This window comes from Saccostrea cucullata, unplaced genomic scaffold (genome assembly GCF_032062105.1).
Source record: "Saccostrea cucullata isolate Sc308-1 unplaced genomic scaffold, CSIRO_AGI_Scuc_v1 ctg5452, whole genome shotgun sequence".
Lineage (NCBI taxonomy): Eukaryota > Metazoa > Mollusca > Bivalvia > Ostreida > Ostreidae > Saccostrea > Saccostrea cuccullata.
Window position 1 is genome coordinate 3,824 of NW_026929482.1, and position 14,982 is coordinate 18,805.

At 32.5% G+C, this 14,982-nt stretch overlaps 1 protein-coding gene across 1 annotated transcript; it reads right to left on the reverse strand.

The window, feature by feature from the left end:
* Positions 1-226: 226 nt before the first annotated feature.
* Positions 227-14,677, reverse strand: LOC134280988 (fibropellin-3-like). The gene is made up of 12 exons (XM_062763445.1): positions 14,666-14,677; positions 13,618-13,760; positions 13,339-13,500; positions 13,060-13,100; positions 12,838-12,957; positions 11,987-12,100; positions 11,254-11,367; positions 1,240-1,353; positions 1,019-1,132; positions 645-840; positions 492-542; positions 227-404 (listed from the first exon to the last, which is right to left on the reverse strand). The coding sequence occupies exons 1-12, from the start codon at positions 14,675-14,677 to the stop codon at positions 371-373; spliced, it is 1,215 nt and encodes a 404-aa protein (XP_062619429.1). The 3' UTR covers positions 227-370.
* Between the last annotated feature and the right edge of the window lie 305 nt (positions 14,678-14,982).

A 14,982-nucleotide genomic window follows, 5' to 3' on the forward strand; every position in this document is an offset into this window, starting at 1 on the left:
ACCGGTTTTTCAGAGGATGATTAATTCTCCAAGGAATCTGATTCCACGTCTGATGTTTTCCGTCTATTTTCACTGCTCGATTAATTTTTGTAGTGTTTCCATGGCATTTTAATTTGGCTTGATCACTAAGGTTATCTTCAAATTGCGTTCAATAGTTGGAATGATTTTGATACATGTAATATATTGATATCACTGAATAAAAAAAAAATATTTGTCAGTATATTTTCTTTAATCAACAACTATTTGTATAACAGAATAATAACATTTTGTAAATAACAGTAAAAACACATATAACAAAACTAATAACAGGAGTCCTTTTCACTTTGTGTCGACTCTCTTCGTATTCTTAATTATGGGGTTACTTTCTTATTTAGAATCTTTTAAATGGAATGTCACTTCTGAATCTGTAATAAAGTAGTGAAAAAAATCACCACTATTAATAAATATATTGCCTCAGCAATACTCTTAATATTCAAGTATTTTATACTTACAAAACCCTAGGCTGGATATCGGGTTTACGAACGTCAATGAAACTGGACAACCTATATGATACAGTTGACAATAAAAATTTGCGCGAAAGTATCTGTCATCATTTTGCTTGATTTCAATTAATTTGGATACGAAACAATAAAAAAATGTCTTACCATGAATGGTCAACATCTCTGTACTTTCGTCTTTTTGATAGGTAAATGACGATAGAAATAACCGTCAGATTTACAAAAAGAATACTACAGATAATGATGGCAAGCTTCCATTTGTTTATTCTGCAGTAATATTCGTTCACACGATCTTCACAGTCAAAAATGACTGAGCAGGGATCTGGTGCACATTCATTTATATCTGTACGATGGAAAAATATAGATGCCTAATTTTCAGGCTTATTAAAAAAACGTAATGTTTGGTTTAAAAAAACCCTTAAATATCTGTTTTCAATATATTTTTCTGCGGATTTTTTTTCCAATTTATTTTCTTTTTTGTTTTGATTTGGTATCTGAGGTTGCGTTTTCAATATTCATACCTATGTCACATATAGTCCCTGTATACCCCGCTCGACAAGAACAGGTGAAGCGGTTAATGAGATCGTTACAAGTACCTGAATTCAAACACGGGTTACTGGCACACTCATTGATATCTGGAAACAGAACAAAAATTTTAATCCTAAAAATATGTGATTTCCCACAAACCTTTTAAAGACTTAAAACAGACAAACATTGGTTGAAAATAAAGTAAATAGATTACCTATTTCACAGATGGAGCCGGTAAAACCCGGAACACATGAGCATCGGAACCGATTAATCTCATCAATACAGGATCCATTGTTCTGACAAGGAGAGCTGGCACATTCATCAATATCTGAGGTCATTATTTGAACAATTTAGAATCTACATTATACCAGGATGCAACCACATAAGTTTCAGCTTTTCTGGCCCAGTGGTTCTTGAGAAGAAGATTTTCAAAGATTTTTCCTATATATTTCTATGTAAAACTTTGATACCCCATTGTGGCCCCGCCCTTCCCCCAGGGGGTCATGATTTGAACAATTTAGAATCTACACTACACCAGGATGCTTCCACATAAGCTTCAGCTTTTCTGGCCCAGTGGTTCTTGAGAAGAAGATTTTCAAAGATTTTTCCTATATATTTCTATATAAAACTTTGATTCCCTATCGTGGCCCCACCTTTCCCCCGGGGGTCATTATTTGAACAATTTAGAATCTACATTATACCAGGATGCTTCCACATAAGTTTCAGCTTTTCTGGCCCAGTGGTTCTTGAGAAGTAGATTTTCAAAGATTTTTCCTATATATTTCTATGTAAAACTTTGATTCCCCATTGTAGCCCCACCCTTCTCCCGGGGGTCATGATTTGAACAATTTAAAATCTACACTACACCAGAATGCTTCCACATAAGTTTCAGCTTTTCTGGCCCAGTGGTTCTTGAGAAGAAGATTTTCAAAGATTTTTCCTATATATTTCTATATAAAACTTTGATTCCCCATTGTGGCCCCAACCTTCCCCCGGGGGTCATTATTTGAACAATTTAGAATCTACACTATACCAGGATGCTTCCACATAAGATTCAGCTTTTCTGGCCCAGTAGTTCTTGAGAAGAAGATTTTCAAACATTTTTCCTATATATTTCTATGTAAAACTTTGATTCCCCATTTTGGCCCCACCCTCCCCCGGGGGTCATTATTTGAACAATTTAGAATCTACACTACCCCAGGATGCAACCACATAAGTTTCAGCTTTTCTGGCCCAGTGGTTCTTGAGAAGAAGATTTTTTAATGACCCAATCCTATTTTTGTCTTTTCTTGATTATCTCCCCTTGCGAGGGGATATGTCCCTTCATTTTACACACATTTGGTTATATATTGGGTACATCAAGTCCAAGTCCTATTGGATACTGCTTATTGGATACAAAAAAAGTGTACACACGAGAGAGCATTATTTGGGTAGTTACTGTTCAAATCTTATTGGATATTATTCCTCTTGTCCGTATTTTATTGGGTTTTTTCTTATTGTTTTTTATTCATTTCAAATTTATTATATATTTAATATTTGCTGGTAAATTCAGACAAGACTGAAAACCTTTGGTTTTGAACCCATATTTTTGTCAATTTCTGTGATATAGCTCTTTTATTGTAACACCTAACTAATTTGTTCTTAGCAATAAGGATATACACCTGTATATTTCAAAATATCTAATATTAGAATATATGAATACCTAAGTGCAAAAAAACTGAATTGTGAAAACACAACTCAACACATCTCAGACTCTGTTCAACCTTTCTTGAATAACAAAATTAAGTATTTAAGGAGAAACCTCTTTGAGTCATGACCAATTAATAATAAGCAAATGGCAATTACATGTTGGACAGAATGAAGGTATCCAACAGGCATTGGACAGGTGTCCAATACCTGTTGGGTTGTATTTTGATGAAGGGATTAAACTATCCAAGAACAATTGAACATGTGTACATTGTCCAATTCTATTTGGGTTTCTTGAATCTCCTCATCAAAATACAACCCAACAGGTAATGGACACCTGTCCAACTCCTCTTGGATATCTACATCCTACCCAACAGGTAATGGACACTTGTCCAATTCTTCTTGGGTTTCTTGAATTGTTTCATCAGAATACCACCCAACAGGTAATGGACATCTGTCCAACTCCTCTTGGATATCTACATCCCACCCAACAGGCAATGGACACTTGTCTAATTCTTGGGTTTCTTGAATTGCATCATCAAAATACAACCCAACAGGTAATGGACACCTGTCCAACTCCTCTTGGATATCTACATCCCACCCAACAGGCAATGGACACTTGTCCAATTCTTCTTGGGTTTCTTGAATTGTTTCATCAGAAAACCACCCAACAGGAAATGGACATCCGTCCAACTCCTCTTGGATATCTACATCCCACCCAACAGGCAATGGACACTTGTCCAATTCTTGGGTTTCTTGAATCTCCTCATAAAATACAACCCAACAGGTAATGGACACCTGTCCAACTCCTCTTGGATATCTACATCCTACCCAACAGGTAATGGACACTTGTCCAATTCTTCTTGGGTTTCTTGAATTGTTTCATCAGAATACCACCCAACAGGTAATGGACACCTGTCCAACTCCTCTTGGATATCTACATCCCACCCAACAGGCAATGGACACTTGTCTAATTCTTGGGTTTCTTGAATTGCGTCATCAAAATAAAACCCAACAGGTAATGGACACCTGTCCAACTCCTCTTGGATATCTACATCCCACCCAACAGATAATGGACACTTGTCCAATTCTTCTTGGGTTTCTTGAATTGTTTCATCAGAATACCACCCAACAGGTAATGGACACCTGTCCAACTCCTCTTGGATATCTACATCCTACCCAACAGGTAATGGACACTTGTCCAATTCTTCTTGGGTTTCTTGAATTGTTTCATCAGAAAACCACCCAACAGGTAATGGACATCCGTCCAACTCCTCTTGGATATCTACATCCCACCCAACAGGCAATGGACACTTGTCTAATTCTTGGGTTTCTTGAGAATCCCCTCATCAGAATACTACCCAACATGTAATGGACACCTGTCCAATTCCTCTTGGATATCTTCATCCCTTCAATAGTATATAAACTAAAAGGTATTGGACATTCTTCTTGGGTTACTCAAATTTTTTTTCATAAGAAAGAAAACCCAATAGGTATTGGACATTGGTTAAACTCTTCTTGGATATTACATCCCAACATTAGAACAAAACCCAACAAGTGATGTTTACCTGTCCAATTCTTCTTGGGTTACTTATACCCTTCATTAAAATTGTCAGATTTGTCTTGGATATTTATACTCTTGCATTAGATTGCAAATCCAATAAGTATGACATTTACCTTCCCTAGTTGAATTCAAATTTATCTGCATAAGCATACATAAGTCCAAAACATATTTAATACTTTAATTCTAACATTCCACATCTCATTCAGTGTACACTTTACAAATGATAGGAAATATATAAGCATTTTGTGCCTAAACTATTTGGCTTTTAAAGAATTTTATAACCATGTTTGCAAAATTTAAATTTAAATATTGGAACTTGGAGCAAGTCATTACAGGTAGAGCAAGATGCTGAAAACCATATTGATAAATAGATCACACCCTTGATAAAATATTTGCCTTCAGTTGCTAAGATTGTGTTGTATTATATGGAAAATTTCTATAATGCTGTTTAGTACAGATACATGTACAATGCATATTTTCCCTGTAATAATAAAAATACTTCTGAGATGTAAAAGAATGGATTAAATAGTCACCGATGTTAAAAGATATTATATGATCTCATTAATCTGGTTTGGAAATCACAGACTTAGTTTTGAAGCCGATAAAACAGTGTCGCACCAGAAAACTCAGTTACAAGTACAATGAATGAATTCGTTGTATCAAAACTTTAAAATAATTGATGCACTATGTCCAAATTTTTTCGACAAATCGGGATAAAGATATTAAATCAAATCATCACTGTCATAAGTCTTAGAGCTAGAGAAAAGTCATTACATGCCCAAATTTTACATGCAAGACTTTGATCCTATATTTCAATAAATGTCAAAATGGTTTTATTTTTGTTTCTGTTCAATACTTTCTTCTTCAGGGTCTCTCATGGCCTATACTGTATGATACCTCCATTGACCCTGCTCTTTTATATTGCCATATGTTTATCCAGTAGCAGTGGTTATGCTCAAGCAATCTTTGAAATATTCCTCATTTCATGCATCTCCTTCAGTTTTGCCTCTGTCCATTTTATTCATTCTGCAATTAGATAAAGGCATTTCTTTGCCGTATAAAACATGTTTTTCTTGACTACAGCAAGATCACCCTTTATATTGATCAAACCCAACCAAGAAGTAAAAGTATATTTCTTATTCAGAAATAAGTATTGATAAATAAAATGGAAGAAAAACTAAATTCTATCAACTATTTTTTTTCTTCTATGTCTAACTGCAACTTCATCCTACCCCCCATCCGCCATAATTTTATCAAAATGGAATCATCATTCAACACACAAAACGATGTTGCATATTAATTAGACAGTATGTTAGTTTCTGATTGTTAAGAAGGAGATTTTAAAAAGATTTTACATCTATTCCTTGAAAATTTTAGACTTCTAATGTAACACTATCAGTACATTAAGGGTACATAATCTTCAAAAACATCTCTACACTTAATGATAAAGCTTTCACATTAGTATTGTTTTTAGCCCAATGGTTCTGCTAAAGAGGATTTAAAATTGACCCAAACCTTACTAACTGCTTTGAAATTATATTGACAGGGACAGACACACACTTGACACTCCATCCCCCCTTCCTGTGGTATGCTTTGCACAAAATTTAATTGAAATTGACTAAGCTGGATAGAAGTTGAAAATATGAAAAATTATAGGTCAACAGCATTATTCAACAACTTTCCAGTGACATCAGACATGTTTTAAGCCAGATGCTATAGCCTTACGATCTGGTCATCATAACTATACACCTACAAGTTCCTTAGCTGGTTTTATACCCATAGGCAGGGTAAGGAAAAAATGCATTTCAAGTAACCAGTAATATTCAGCAATAATCAGTATGCCGCTACCACACATGATACATGTATTAACATAACCACACATTGCACTATTTTTGGAAAGGCATACTTGCTTTTCAAAAATATTTGATTAATACCAAGGAGCACATTTCAATCACTTCATTCATTTTCAGTACATAAGTACACCCCCCACTATGGTACAACTGACCCTGGGGCCTTGAAATTTACAATTCTTGAAGATTAGGGATTGCTCATAACTATATAGGTAATTCATCTGCTTAAAACCTAGGAGCAAAGATGAAAATATTCAAAGATTTAATGTTTTTTCAAACATGAGAGTATACAATACAGCCCCGCTAACACAGAATCCCTGTGCATAAAATTGAAAATTTTGGCAAACTCTTGTTCATCATAACTATGTACTTTTAGTTTATTTAATACCCATGAGTAAAAAGAGATTTTCAAAGAATTCATGTATTTGCTATATAACATACCACCCTGACACCAGAACCCCTGACCCTGGGGCCATAAAATTACAATTTTGGTAGTGGCACTCTTGTTCATCATAACTATGTACTTATAGTTTATATAAAACCTAGTAGCAGAGAAGATTTTCAAAGAATTCATGTATTTTCACTATATAATTAATAGAGCCCCGCCCTAAAACCAGAACCCCTGACCCTGGGGCCATAAAATTCACAATTTTGGTAGAGGCACTCTTGCTCATCAAAACTATGTACTTAGTTAAATTATATAAAATCTAGGAGCAGAGAAGAAGATTTTCAAAGAATTACATGTATTGTCACAACATTTCTGAGCCCCGCCCTAACACCAGAACCCCTGACCCTGGGGCCATGTTCAATTTTGGTGCACTCTGCTCATCATAACTATATTCTTAGTTAGTTTATTTAATACCCAGGAGTAAAGAAGAAGATTTTCAAAGAATTCATGTATTTACTATATAATCAAAGAGCCCCACCCTGAACCATGATGGGGCCATAAAATTCACAATTTTTAATTTCCATAACTATGTACTTAGTTAGTTTATTTAATACCCAGGAAAAAAAATCTAAACCAATTTATTGTAACATAATACTTAGGAAATATTTATGTAATATCAATGCTGATTAAAAAGGACATGATTGATGTCCAGTTATCCTAAAATCACAATATACAATTCACAATTTTTGTTCCCCTAAACCCATTAGCTGCTTTGTGCCAAATTTATTGAAATTGGTTCATCGCTGTGCAATAAAGAAAATTCAAAAGTACTAATCCACAGCTTTGTGGACAAAAACAATAAAGGTCACTAGTTTACTCAGGTGACCTAAAAAATAAAAAGTGAATAACAAGCCCAAATGATAGTAGTGCAAAAATTAACCTAAAGATAAGCTGTTTTATTCCTTTGAAAAAATTGTTTCTTTTCCTGTATGCCACCTATATCAGAACAAAAGTCAGGGTATTAACATAACCTATGACCGTATAGTACCCCAGTATTTACTTTACAATTAATTAAGTTTAATTTAATTTTTGCTTAAAACAAAATTTAAATCAAATATAAATTAATGATTGCATGAAATTGTTAAAAAAATAGAAAAAAAAATTTAAATATTCCTTTCTGGTAACATTCACTAGTTATGTAGCTGTATTAAAACAAAAGCTTTCCTGAAAATCATTTTGTTTTCATCTTGATCTCTTCATTTAAAGCCATATATGTCTCTAAAAATCTTATGGTTGGCATGAAAATTATTTTAGACTAAAATTATAAGAGTGTGTTCTTGCAATGTTCACAATTGTATCTGTACTTTATATAAACATGATAAAGATTATGGTTTTAATTTTCCATTGTAAAATTACTTTTATAAAAAAAATCTAAGTCAATTGCGTTATAAAGATAGGAAAAATTTAATTTGGAAAAAAGGAATCATTATCTCCAGTTATCCTAAAATCACAAGAAAATAATCACAAGATTTAAATAACACATTACAGAGAAAATAAAATCTGTGCAATAAAGGAAATTAGTATAAAACTTTGTGGCAATAAAGTTACTATCCCCGAGTAAAAAGTGACAAGCCCAAATATGCAAAAATAAAAAGCTTGAAAAAAATTTGAAAAAATGTGTCAACTATATTCTCTTTATTAAATTTTTTAATTTTTCAGTAAAATATATTCAATAATCAGATTTAAAAAAATTACGCCATATATGGCTTTAAAACGAAGCAAAAAAAAATCATTTAAAGCTACAATGCAAATATAAAATATGAACTTATCATGACACTTATCATTGAGCTTTATAATTTAAGGAGGCATGTCAACAATAAAGATAGAAATTTTTAAATTACAAAATCTAAGTCAATTGCGTTATAAAGATATCAAAGTTTAATTTCATTTGACAACTAGGAAGAAAATACAAAAGATTTTAACACATTTTAAATTTTAGATAAAACATTTTTTCGAATTGTATATCTTTATTTATGTATTAACTATATTTCTTTACTTAATTTTTAAAAAAGATAGCCATATATGGCTTTAAAAAAAACGCTAAATAATTGCATGACACTTATCATTGAGCCCAGAGTGAATGTATATAATTTAATAATTAGATATCTGTGAGGCATATTATGTACAAGCAAATATTGCTATATTAAACAAAGGAAAGGGGGGAATTCAAATTAGGAAATAAAAGATCGTTTTTAAGTAAATCAGTCTTGTAGTACTGCAAAATGGATGCAGTTGTGGAGATTTATGGATAATATGAGCATGCTGTCTGGAATATTTCCACATTTGGGAATTTAGCGCAGAAAACCACTAGTCCCATTCTCAAAAATCGAAGCCCAGGGTGTAGCGCGATGCTAAATACACACCCATCATGTGAAATAGTTATAGTAGCCCTATATCAATTTCAGTATTGTTTTAAATTAATTAAAACAAATGACAAAAACAATAATTTTAAAAAAATCAAAATAAAGCAGACACTCATCATCTGTTAAATCTAAAGCAAACTAGCATGGCGCGGCGCCATGCCCTTATTTCCTAACCCAAAATTAATAAATATGCCCAGTTTAGGCAATATTCCTTTGCTGTTCTGTTTATTCAGTGCATGCTGATAATCCCTTTATTTAAACAACGACAGGAAATCACTTCACGCTTGAACGCACGCACACAGCCACCTGGCTAATTAACATGCCTCAGGCTGTCAGGGTAGAGGATTTAACTTGAGAAACTGTCATTTGATTGCATTGATTATGCAAGAATTAGCCCAAGACCAAAGATAAATAAACTTGTAAATTATTAACTAATTAAAATCAGGATCGTTTTTTTACAAACCGAAATTAGAAAAAAACACATAGTACAACTTGAAGAAAAAACGGATATTTTATCTGAATAAAATACTTACAGTGTACCAAAAAACTGAATGTAATGTGATAAAAAGGCTTAAAAACAACAAACTAAGTTAGTTTCTTTGATTGAACTGATAGATTTGACAAGCTGAGGGTCAAAGTTTCTAATTAAAGTCAGAGTTTTTTTTTAAAACAAATTATGCATGGCAGTAAGACCAGTTTTCACATGATCCTGTTGGTAGAATATTTTCCAAGTAAAGAGAATGGTCTCTACATGTATTTCTCAAAATGCCCATCCCCCCTTCCCTGAAAAAAGTATTTTCCTTTAATGTTTGAATTGCCTGTACTTGTAAACAAATAACAGTCCAAGCAGGTAAAAAATCAATCATACCTCCAAACTTTAATAATTTTTGCACCTGTTTCAGCTAGATTAATACCATTACTTTCTCAAGTGTAACCTTACTACTTTTTTTATTGAAGAAATTGGATGTAAATGCCTTTTTTATATTCTTTTTGTTTCTGAATCAATAATTAAAACATTGTTTTTTTTAAAAAAAAAGAATGGAATACAGATATATGAATTTATCTTTAAATTACTTGTTTTAAATAAAGATTTCAATATGAGAGGATATTAAAAGTAATTAAACATGTTAAAGTATGTAAAAATTAAAAAAAAATTTAAATATAATTTCAATGACATTAACATTTGTTTTCAAAGTGCCCTCGTGAGATCCTGTCGCGACACACAGTGCCCTTTTGACTCCTTGATTACCATGCCCTTTTTAGGGTCTAGATTTAACATCAAAGACAGAAAGAAGCACTGTTTTGACTGAAAGTTTTTCAGTAATACAATGAATTTCTTAAGTTACATATCAGATGAGATAAACTTACACACAATTATTTAGTTGTTGTCAATTATCCCATTTATCATCATCTCAGCTCACTTTGCGATTGTAATACTGTCTACATGAACCGATAATTTACAGCTGATTTATGAACACACGATTGTTAAAATTTTCATTTCCCTTTCCAATATACATTGTCAGAACATACTTAGTAGGTTATGATATAAAATTAAATAATAAACACTTTCGATTTATTAAAGATTATCTAACAATATACGATCATTTACTAAATACTTCTCGCCCTCAAGAGAGTTAAAAAGACAGAGAAAATTCAAAATACAAACAAGTGCAACTTAGGATTAATTGTTCCGATATATCTATTTTAATTTTGTGCACAATTGTTTTCAAAATTACATTAAAATCTATTTTCCTTAAACAGGAACTTAGCAATGGATAAATATTAATCGAATGAACTTACCTTTTCTCTTGTCAATCAGAAAATCTTGTTGACATGAAGTGTTTCTTAGACGCCATATTTTTTTCCATGAAAACAAACGTTGTTATGATCAGGATCAACGGAAGTTGATTTTCGGAACTCTCGAGAATTTAGAGTTCCGAATGTAAAACTGAAACAACAAAACACGGTGCGTCCGTGAAAGCAACTTTTTTGGACACTTTTTTGGACAAATCGTCGTGTCCAAGTTTTGTTGGGTACTAACCTGCAAATACCCAATTAGGGTGTTTTAAGCATATTCAGCGACACTTCTTATTGGGTATACCCAATAAGCAAAAAGTACCCAATAAGTACAATCTTGGCATGAAAAATACCCAATAAATGCACTCTCGTAAACACGGACGGACAGACGGACGGACGACGGACAAAATGTGATCAGAAAAACTTACTTGAGCCTTCGGCTCAGGTGAGCTAAAAAAGACAGCCTGGTCAGCTGACAATATAAATTTCTCTATTTTTTAACTGAAAGAGAAGTATCTACCTGTATGGCATACTGTGTCGGTAAACCCTGGTATACAGGAACATTTAAACCTGTTGATAAGATTGGTACACGAACCATTGTGCTGACACGGATCACTTTGGCATTCGTCAATATCTTGATAGTAAATAAAAAATAATCAATGTCATTAAGGAAAGGAAAGTGAATGGATAATAAACATGACATAATGTTAGAAATGTACAGTGTTCAATTAAGATAATGGCAATAATATTTTGAACCTACTACGTTATTTAAGAAATAAGGTATCATTTTTAAACATTTATTGATATATAAATACGGGTTGGTCACGAAATTTAATTCCATAAAGCCCGAAGGGCTTTATGATGAATTTAATCTCGTATCAACCCGTATTTATACCCCGATAGATGTTTTAAAATGAGGCCTTATTACTTATATTTACATTTGTGACTTATTCATACTTTATATTTGCCTGATTGTGACTTTTAACGTGTGAAATGCGTTATTTTTCAAACCCAACGTCATGTATGTAATCCACTGAACGCGCGTCGACAGTTTATGACGTCACAGAGAAATTACGTCGAACGTTTATCTATTACGCACATTTATGACCTCTTGACCCCGTACCTGTATTTATACAGTTATAGATACGCATTGCTTTCAGTAGTGTTATATAAAGGAAAACATTTGCAAATGTATATATTAAGATATCAAGATACATTAAAATAAAATAGTAATGATTCAAGGAGACATGTACCTGTCTGACACATCAGTCCAGTAAAGCCACCCACACAGGTACAGGTGAAACCATTTACATGGTCATGACAAGTCCCACCATTCTGACAAGGTCCACTCGCACATTCGTTTATATCTAAATATATACATTAAAGTGACAAGAAAGATTGTATTAAAGTACATAAGCTGTAAAAAAAAAATCCAATTTTTTCCTCTTTTCTTTATTTGCAAATGAACAATTCTAAATCAAACCGCAGCCATTTCTTTAGCAACCTTAAAAGAATTCACAGATAATTGTTTCGCTGCGATTTATATTTTTGCAAGTTAAATAAGGCCGAATAAAAGTTAACTGTAATAGGAACATTTCGAAATATGTAGTTGCTAGCTGTAAAGAGCTGTATTTGTAAAAAAATAAATCAACTTGATAATGACGAGAGTATTGAACGAATTTATAAAACAAAAATATCAAAGAAATGTCTACAAATATTCTAGAAACTATCAGGGGGAGTCAAGGTACCAAGTACAAAATACAATTCAAAACGTTAAATAAGCACATTCTTAAAATTATTCAATACACTTTCTGAACTGATAATAAACTCCACATAAATATCCCATAAATATAAATATAAACATAAACATATAAACATAAATATCCCTTTTCAAAAATTATCAATTTATCCAAATAGTATCCTTAGTTTTTTTTTATTTTTAATAACAGAAATATTTATGATGCTATGGTTTATAAATCTAATTCATTCGATCAAGGACAAAAATCTCCCCAAATTTTGTATCTCGGATGATGATTATGTTTCTTTTGTCATTTCAGAATCGTAATTTAGATTATAAGTTGACAATTTTCTTTTAAATAAATACCTGTTTGACACTTGTGTCCCGTGTAACCAGGTAAACAGTCACACCTGTAATTCTGAGTGATTCTCTGTCGTATACACGTGCCGCCATTTGTACAAGGAGAACTCACACAAGGACTCACGTCTAAGATTGATACACGTGCAATCATACATATAATACATTATCAAGAACTTTAGAATTTCTTTTGAAATGTTTGACCAAAAAGATTGTTCTAAATATACTTACCATTTACGTTGATATTTAAGCATCTTGATTCGCTGGTTTTCCTGCCAAATTTCAAAAAACCTTTTATTGATTTTCTTATCTGATTTAAATGTCTATATTTATGAATAAAACATATTTAGCCAATTTAAAGAAAGAGATAATTTAAACAAAAATAATTGAAAGATGAATCTTATACTTGAATGCCGAGAAAATACCCATTTTTTTAAATTATTCATTTTTGTTGTAAATATTTAATCATATTTTAGAAACAGATGAAAACTACTAATTGAAGCTTAAAACCTAAACGTGTCTTCGACTAGAGCACAAACAATGTGAGATCCTACTTGGTTCTGCTGAGGTTTCCAGGAAGTGCTGACAAAGTATGTTCCAGGTCTGGAGGAGACAGACTGTAGTGAAGTATAGGTCATACCGGCAGGCGAAGTGATGTCCATCTTTGTAATTCTGTTATGGATTAAAACATTCAAACATTAGGTTTCACAGAATTTGATCACGTGATCAACTATGTTCAGTTCCCAGAGAACCTTTTAACATTGTTGTTTATTTCTTAATTATACTCACCTTCTACTATCTGAAGCATAAAAGGACACTTGGAAGGTTTGTAATATGTTTGTCTGTAAGGTTGTTCCGGCAGCTGGATTGGGGCTGACAAACACTGATTTGTCGTTGCATCTCCCGGACAGTGGAGGCGTTTTAATTAGAAACTGAAAGGAATCACTGATATTTAAATACAAATACCTCTTGAAATTCTTTTTCCGGTATTTAAACCCTTTTATGACATAGTATATGCATTTCTACGCTTCTGACTTGAAAGACAGGTAAAATGTGAAAAAACATTCATAAATTTGTTAATACTGGAAATATCAGAATAAATCTTGTGCCATTGGAAAGAGAACATAAATATGGTAAAATGATATACAGAAAATGTTTTTATAGGATGTACGAGTTATTTACTAGCTTGAGTAAAACTTTGCGCACTATTTGAGCGATTTTGCCATTATCGAAAGAAATGCGGGGGTAACATGTTATATTATACAGTTATTGACTGGGTATGAGGGCAACATATGATTTGTTGGACCTGAAGGTGAAAATGTTGCCCAAGACCGCAGGCCAAGGGCAACATTTTCATCTTCAGGTCCAACAAATCATATGTTGCCCGAATTCCAGTGTATAGCTGTTTTGTTATACTCTAAAAAACGCTTAATACACATTAGGTAAACTTTGTATATTGTTTATATATTACATGTAAGATTAAACACGTTTTTTAACTTTTTAGGAAAGAAACATTGATAACCATTTAATTTTGGCTATGTTTATCAATAGATTATCAATTTACACAAAACACGTGTTTGTGTCTGTAAATATTATACTTATCTAATATAAAAAGCCCAGAAGAAATCCCGTAACAAACAAAACAAATTAAGATTTATAAAAATATTACGTTTTTCGTTTTCAAAATATTTCTACAAACTGCAAATATACAACCATTCTCATATATTTAATCAATCCTAACCAATCTCTAAGAAGATATTCTTTCCGGCCAGTAATTACCACTGGATTTCGATGTTAACAATTTGATAAAGTTTGAACCGAAAAATAATTAACTGACCATAAAAGTCATCTGGTTTATATGAAATATGATCAGCAGTGGCTGTTCACTCATCCATGGTAGCTGATCCCAACACGGATTTTCTGGAAGTCCGTGTTTGCTCCGCTGTTATTTTGTAATGTTTAATGGTCTTCTGAGCTAAAATTTTGTTCGTTACCTCCCCGTATTTTATGTTTATCTACCTTACCGATCTCTGAGAAATGATAGATTTGAGTTTATTAAAAGTTTATGTTGTTGATATGAAATTAAATGAGCTCTAAACGCTGAAAATTGATTTAAGTAATAAGTAGGTGAATTACAAGTAAGCTGCTACTGTG